This window comes from Sycon ciliatum, chromosome 9 (assembly GCF_964019385.1).
Source record: "Sycon ciliatum chromosome 9, ocSycCili1.1, whole genome shotgun sequence".
Classification (NCBI taxonomy): Eukaryota; Metazoa; Porifera; class Calcarea; order Leucosolenida; family Sycettidae; genus Sycon; species Sycon ciliatum.
Window position 1 is genome coordinate 19,426,437 of NC_088651.1, and position 8,354 is coordinate 19,434,790.

An 8,354-nucleotide genomic window follows, 5' to 3' on the forward strand; every position below is an offset into this window, starting at 1 on the left:
CTCGGTCAAGGACGTAGGAGACGACATTCTAATTCTCCTTGTCATAGTAATGCGCAGGGAGCTGGCCAACTGTCCGAAAATATATGAACCGAGGAGGACCTGGCAGAAGAATGTCTGGTGTGCTATACTGGTGATGAGCATCTTCCAATTTAAAAATCTAGAACATAAACACCTTAGCCAAGCAGCCCGCGACAACGTTCATCGTTTGGTGAAATCAAGTCAGAGTCAAAATGCCACCGTTCACCATTCCCTCAACATTATTGAAAAGTGCAACCTGGAGCAAGTGTCCTCTAACCTTTACTGTGGAATCTCCAGTGGCCGATCAGACTGCAAGTTATTTTTTATGAGTAAAATGCTCTTGTTCTTCCTCACCCATCCGCCGACACGAGGCCAAACATCTATTCAAGTGTGTCAGACTAGCTTGGGATGCTGGGAACCAGAGCTGGAAGGAGCACGTCAGCTCCTAGCAAAGCCGGGTAAATGGGATATGGATGACAAGTGCATTGATACGCTGAAGGACATCGCGTTAAAGCTGTTCACAATTAGCATTCGACAACTTATCAGAGAGACAAGCAGATTCTTGTTTGGCAGGAAGAGTAGAGTCATCGTCTCACATGGTAATTTCATTTCCTATCTACAGTCAAAAATCGTGTCCCTGATGTCCGAGCCAATTGTTCTTCAACGTTACGTCTACTCAACGTTTGAAGTCTTCAAGGCATTCGTTCGTCATCGAAACCAGCTGACGATGTCAAATAAAGTGTTGGCTTCGTGCCAGGGGATTCGTGGAACGAAATCGGTGGTACTCAAGACGGTGCTAAAACTGTTGCCATTGCCCATGATGTTACATATCACCACGCGCAAAGCCACCTTTCCTCGTTTGCCCTTCCCTTTTTTGTCCTTAATCACCGCACTATCACCCTCTATCATCGAGCGGCTAATGGGAGACTGGAAAACAAGTCTTTAGTGCGTGTCATCGCCCAACTAGAGCTCATTATCGCATTCCTATTGTAGTAGCATCTGCAACGAAACATCCATAGTTCTGCTTCCAGAATATGGAATCACTGCCTATATGGTTATATATCACCACGCGCAACGCGATCCCTCCTCTTTTTTAAGTTATCTCACTATTACCCTTTTTACTAGAGCGGGTATTATGAAATTGGTCAATCTGTCTTTATGCCGTGTCCTCACCTAAATTACTCTTTCGTAGTGTAATGTAATATGCCCCTAATTATTCATGTGCTTCCAAATATCATCATTATCTAGTTTTCCAGTTTGCCAATCTCGATCTCTGTCTTACTCTGTTGGCCTGGCTGACTGCCTGTGGTTCTGTCTGTCGCTCTATCTCTATCTCTCTCTTTGTCTCTCTTGGAGTTCCTCCAAGTCTCTGTATGTCTCTTGCCAGGAAATTCTCCTTTTCCCTTGTTGGGGAACTGCACCCACACTACAAACCCACGGACACCACAACTCGCACAAGGAGTTCTAAAATAGACTATATTAAATATTTACATGGTTTTGAGAGTGAAAGCAAAGCTAAGCGCAAGACACAACTCCTTGCAAACTTCGTCCAGACACAACAAGAACACAAGAGCAAATCTGCATGCGTGCAGAACGGCCTGGGTCCCGGAAGCATGTCGGGACACAGGAACACAAAGTGCATGCATGAGTGCATACACGGAACAGCATACACGTGCGCATGCACGTGACAATGATTACTAGGCAGCGCACATAAGGAATGCTTGCAGCACAAGGGTACAACGGGATACTCCATTTCACCCCTCCCCCTGGTGGCCACATGATGGACACCACAGCAATGAAGAGCACTAAAGAAAGAAAAAGAAATAGAAGGGAAAAGCAAAACACAAAACCCCTGCTCAGAACGCGCTGCAACAACAGCAAACTCAGGCAGCACCAGTGTCTCGGAAACGCACAGGAGGCTGTAAGGCAGATCGGTCACGCAGCGCTCGCTGAACAACCGGGACAGCATTCAGAGCAGCAGCATCAGGAATGAGCAAATCATCCCCCGGAGGAGCAGCATGATAGACGGGCTTGAGCAAGTCAATGTTGACGACTTTTTCACCCTGACCATTGGTACGGGCAATGACAACAGTGGATGGGGAAACTAGGTGCTTCACATGCCAGCCAGATTCGAATGGCGACAGACACTTCTGGTGACGCGCAGGACGACGAAAGAGGACTTTCTCCCCGACAGCGTACGGGCACTGCCAATCGGATTCCTGGAAATCGACAGCGGACAAAGCAGCATCGAGGTGATCACGGATACGAGCACTACGCTGCGCGAGGCCATCCACCCACGCACTCAGAGAGACAGGATCAGTCACACTTTCAACAATCAGATCTCGTGGCGTCCAGCCACACATAGCATGCATCGGTGAAATTTTTGTAACGGCATGGGGTCGAATCCGGTAGTGATAAAGGAGCAAATCCAACTCGGCCCTCCAGTCGGCGGCCTCGGTAAGCACTTTCCGGATCAACGTGAGCAGGGTGCGGTTGAACCGCTCAGCAGATCCCTGCGACTGAGGGTGACGGATTGCTCCACGCTGCACGGAGACGCCAAACCTCGAAAACAGCGCATCAGTGATGGCATTGACAAACTCTGTGCCATTGTCGGAGCGAAGCAACCGGGGCGGACCCCACCGAGCACAAACAGAGACGAACGCATGAGCAACACTGGCAGCATCATGATGCCGAAGGGGAATCACCTCCACCCACTTGGTGAAGGTGTCAACACACACTAAGACGCAATGGTACGAGTTGCCGCCACCAAGCTCCAGTGTGTCGACCTGGACAACATCCCAGGGACCATCGGCGATAACTGCACGAGTAGGAGGAGCACAGGGACCTTTGGCAGCATTGGCAGCTGCACATTGGGGACACTGCTGCACAAACCGCTGACAAGCCTCAGCCATACACGGGAAGTAACAGGTAGACCGGAGAAACTGGTAAGTAGTCTCCCAACTGCTGTGACCAGTGGACTCATGAGCAGAGCTGACGACCTGATCACACAAGGAAACAGGTACCACCGGAACACACTTGACATCGTTGGGCGGGAGCTTGACAGTACGGAACAAGATGCCGTCACAAGTCGTGAGCTGCGACTTCACCCTGGCGAATTCCGTAGCGGACACATCTCCACCAGCAGACAGGTCAGCAATAGTCGCATGGATCACCGAATCTAGCTGTTGTTGTGCCGCGATTTCTGGCAAGGGCACACAGCGAGGTACTGCAGGAGCGGCAGCACTTACGGACGGAGTCTTGGACTTCTGTACTGTCTTCCAGTACTGCACAAATTGGCTGGGAACACGGGTAAGACGGTCAGCGAGATTCTTAGCCGACGGCACCCATTGGACAGACACGCTCATACCTGTGGCCTCCACCATGTCGTCTAAGATCTGCAGGCGGCGCTGAACCACGACCTCCTGCAATCCACCAACTTTAACGCGATGCGATGCCTCCAGCTTGCCAGAGAGCCAACCGTAGACAGTCTTGGAATCAGTGTACAGGGTTACACGTGACAAGTTCCACTTGGCTGCAAGAGAGAGACCGTTCACAGCAGCGTCCAGTTCTGCCACATTGATATGTCGGCGGTCGTCCTCCTTCCGGAGCCAAGCCTGGTCCTCCACCACATGACCGTTCGCAGTCAGCACGCAGCCGTAAGCAATGTCGGATGCGTCACACCAGACAGACCAATCATTTCCAGCAGGGGCAGACCACACACCGTGTACAGGGTCTTCCTGCAGGGCACGCTTGCGAGCGTCCTCGCAGAGACGTTGCAAGTCATCAGGCAACGGTTGATCCCAGGGTGCAGCGGTAGCACATGCCAGGCGCTTCATCCACGAACACAGTGGACGCAGCCATGATGCTACGGGGTAGTGACTGGTTGCCTTCCCACACCACTTGAACACATCACGTTTGGTCATCAATGGTGATTCGCTCAGATCGACATCTTGTCGTCTCCTCCAGGACAGCTTGCCACTACCGTCCGCAGAGAGTTGCAGACCGAGAATTGTGGCAACTGGGAACGGCACGGCAGGTTTTGTAGGCAGGCCATAGGAAGCGAGACAATCAGCTACTGCATCCGCTTGGTCACAAGGTACGACAATGTCGTCGATGAAGTTGTCAGCCGAACCAAAGTCTCGGAGTGAATACTTCACGATAGCATCCATGAGTTTGGGCGCTACTGAAAGCCCAAAGCCCATGCGCTCCATCACGTACGTCTTCCCCTGCCAAAGGACGGTCTGGTATGGCAGCAAACTGGGATGGACACGGATGTTGAGATATGCTTTCCGAATGTCGAGAACAGTGGACTCACTGGGACGTTGACGCCACTCACGGATTTTCTCGGGACAGACCGGCACATCATTGCCGGGGTTTGACACAATGAGCTGGTTGAGAGCACGGTAGTCAAGGCAAGGCCTTACGGGAGTCGACAGTTTGTGCTCCTGACAATTAGCAAGGAGTGGCAAGACTGCAATGGGTGAACCATGCACCTCAGCATCGTGTGGTACTAGCCATCCTTGGTCAATCCACATCTGCACCTCAGCTCGAAACAGCTGCTCTTGTTCCTCAGAGAGCTTCTTGCGTGAGTATTCACCGAGACCACTACCGACTCGGTCTTTGGGGGGACTACCAGCGGACCACCTCTATGCGATTTCCCAGTAGCCGTCTGCTGGATTGAAGGTAGCGGTGCCATCACTCATATCAAGGCGCACCACACCATTCTCCTCAGATATTGTCACATGACGAGACAAATTCTTACTACTGCTGCTGTCTGGTGGCGGCACGCTAGTTGTCTCAGGCAGACTCCCGAACTGAGCCCTGCACAGCTGGCCGGTCAATTCATCATACTGCAAGACGACACCACCATGGCCCGAGATAATGTCCACACCAAGAAGAACATCTGCGTCGACTGACGCTAGATCGTCCACCACGAGAAATGCCGATTCCGTGTCCGGTAGCTGGACGGCAGCGCTGTGGCGGCCAAGCCGCATGGATACGGAGCCGAGAACCGGTACCGGATCGCCAGTGACACTCACTATGGAGCTGGAACACGGGGACACATCCAGGTTGAGGGCTGACACTACGTGGGCAGCGACAAACGACTGGGTTGAGCAGCTGTCGATAGCAGCACCGTACTCATGGGTCGTCTCACCAGACACCACGTCAACGATGATGCGCGGCAGAGGCGAAACTGCGCGGGGTACCGGTGAAACAGTAGCGGCCAGACAGCCAGTCGATGCTGGCTTGTTAGGGCCCTTTTTCACAGCGGAGGCAGACACATTCTGCGGGCAATTCGGTTGGATGTGGCCAAACTCGTGGCACTTGAAACACTTCGGGCCTTTCCGACCACTACCACCAGACTGACCACCATTGCCACTGCCACTAGCGCCAGAACTTCCATTGCCACCCTTGTGTGGCGATGGCCGTTGACGTTGGGGACAATCCGGTTTCCTGTGACCTGGCTGCTTACAGTGATAGCACGTCACTGTGGAACGACTACCCGATGCGCTGGCCACAACGCTGCCAGCAGGTCTCGGCAAACTCTGAGAGGCACGCAGGGTCCGCACCTGGCTGACACACTGGGCCAGGGTCAGGTCGTTGATCGCCAGCTGCATTCTCAGCTGGAGAGCAAAATCTGGTGGTAAACCAGCGAGGAACTGCTCGAGCAGCAGAGGGTCCCTGCCATCGTAAGTTTCCATGTGTCCACTGGTGGCCAGAAGCCGGCGCAAATCCGACACATAGACGTCGACACTCTCATCCACACGTAGGATACGCTTCACAAATTGAGAATACGCCTGTGCCGGCGTCAGGCCAAAGGCCGATCTCAATGCCGAAGCTATAGTCTTGTCATCCTTTTTGTCCCTGTCCGTCAGCTGGTTCCAAACGACAAACGCTTGGCCCTCAAGGAACATGGGGAGCTGCGCGGCACGTTGGGCTTTGTTGGTCCAACCATGATGACCTGCCGTGAGCTGAAACTTTGTCAGAAAGACTTCCAAGTCCTCTCCTCGACAACCCGTGAAACATTTCACTCGAGGCAACGAACTCGCCGATCCAGACATACCCTACGCTCGTACAACAGCAAATCAAACTTGGCCGGGTTTCGGTACCACTTGTTGGGGAACTGCACCCACACTACAAACCCACGGACACCACAACTCGCACAAGGAGTTCTAAAATAGACTATATTAAATATTTACATGGTTTTGAGAGTGAAAGCAAAGCTAAGCGCAAGACACAACTCCTTGCAAACTTCGTCCAGACACAACAAGAACACAAGAGCAAATCTGCATGCGTGCAGAACGGCGTGGGTCCCGGAAGCATGTCGGGACACAGGAACACAAAGTGCATGCATGAGTGCATACACGGAACAGCATACACGTGCGCACGCACGTGACAATGATTACTAGGCAGCGCACATAAGGAATGCTTGCAGCACAAGGGTACAACGGGATACTCCATTTCACCCTCCTCAAGTTGTGCTCTCTTCGAAGGCAGTACCGGCTAAGCGTCGCTATGTGTCACCTGCTCCTACCAAGCTCCACAAAGAGATTGTGGTGGATGGGTTTCAGGAGGACATGCAACTGTCCTACAAGTCATCAGGTAGATCCTTCTACAAGCCTGGTTATAAGATGTACTTCCCTTCAGGAGCTCTACCAGCCTGTGGTAGTACGGCAACAGCACGCAAAGATGCTCAAGGACAGGTTTACATCGAACTGAATGAGTCCACTGAGTTCATCATTACGAACTTGATCAAGACTTGTCCATCGCTCCGTGACACTCTCCGAAGAGGACGTGTGGAGAAGATCAAGACCAACTTCTACCCATCACGTTCGTCCTACGGTCAATGTCGGGTGTACATCAACGGTGAAAGCAAACTAGTCCCGACCAGCTGGTTCGAACTGGATGTGGAACAAGATGTTTTTATCTACCCCGGGGCAGTCTTCCTCGACATTGACGAGCAAGCATTGAAGGTACGTCTTGCTGTTGCTCCAATCGTCTGCATCAAAGTGGACCCCAGATGTTTTCATCGTTCTCTGGACGCACACATGACACGTTCTACAACGGAACTGAAACAGCTAACTGAGATCTTCATATCATTATGCAGTGTCGCCGTCCAACATGACGATCAGCTGGTAGAGAGCTTCCAATAAGTCTTTAATGAACTGCATTCTTCATCAGACAGTTGATCATTCATTCTTATCCTATCCTATTTGACTGTATACTACTTCCTGCTGCAATATATCATTATAGTCAAAACTTCTAGAAAACAAGTATGGGTGGTGTTGTGTCGAGTAATACATCCACGGAAGAGTGCTGCCTTGCCTCTTCTGATTCTAGCATCCCCACTGATACTAGTAGGGTATGGGTTGCAGGATGTGAAAAGAATGGAATTGAAAAACATGGGCCAGGGTGATTTCATGTGCGCACCATCAAGGAATGCGTCAATCATCACAATGTTCCATCATGAATGTGAACCCTTCGAGACTCGTCATGCCTTTGACATGGACCATTCATTCGTACCAGATTCACCGTTGTTTCACGAGTGGACATCTGCTAAAAAAGTTGCAATGAAAAAATTTAATTTAAGTAAAAAAATAAAATAAATGAAAAATCCAAGCGCGTTTTGTACGGTCATACCTCAAAAAGAAGAAGATTAAGTTCCAGTATGAAGCTGCCAAGTCCGATTTGAACAAGGTGGCGGGGCTCGAGTCTCTCAAGTGCCGGTGGCAATTCATGTTATTATTATTTTATTTATTTTACTAGGGTGTTTCCCACAGATCATGTGTTTGGTTACGCTGCAGAAGCAGCGCATTACTTTATCCCTTCCACTAATTGTTATCGGCCAATCAGCATACTCTCACCACCTCACATCCAATCAGCATACCCCACGTCACACTAACGTTACACAAACTTGTCTCATATATGCGAAAAATGGTACTGGATCAAGGCAACATCCTCCTGGATAATGAACAAAATAACGATTAAAACACAACAACCGACAACAACCGACAACAAGCGACAACAACCAACAACAACCAACAACAACCAACAACAAAACCCAACAACAGACAGCAATCGACAACAACAACCAACAACAACCAACAACAACCAACAACAACCAACAACAACCGACAACAACGCACAACAACCGACAACAACCAACAACAACCAACATCAACCAACAACAACACCCAACAACCGACAACAACACCCAACAACCGACAACAACCGACAACAACAACCAACAACAACTAACAACACCTGACAACAACCGACAAAAACCAACAACAACCAACAACAAAACCTAACAACAACCAACAACAACCAACAAT

General features: G+C 50.5%; 1 protein-coding gene across 1 annotated transcript; it reads right to left on the reverse strand.

Annotated features, from left to right (window-relative positions):
* Positions 1-1,901: 1,901 nt before the first annotated feature.
* Positions 1,902-4,553, reverse strand: LOC135824329 (uncharacterized). Its single transcript, XM_065337063.1, has one exon. It carries the CDS (start codon positions 4,551-4,553, stop codon positions 1,902-1,904), a length of 2,652 nt encoding a protein of 883 aa, XP_065193135.1.
* Positions 4,554-8,354: the final 3,801 nt, after the last annotated feature.

What these genes read in the sequence shown, in the direction of transcription:
- LOC135824329 (XM_065337063.1), bottom strand. Translation starts at nt 4,553, where the DNA reads ATGTGGATTGACCAAGGATGGCTAGTACCACACGATGCTGAGGTGCAT.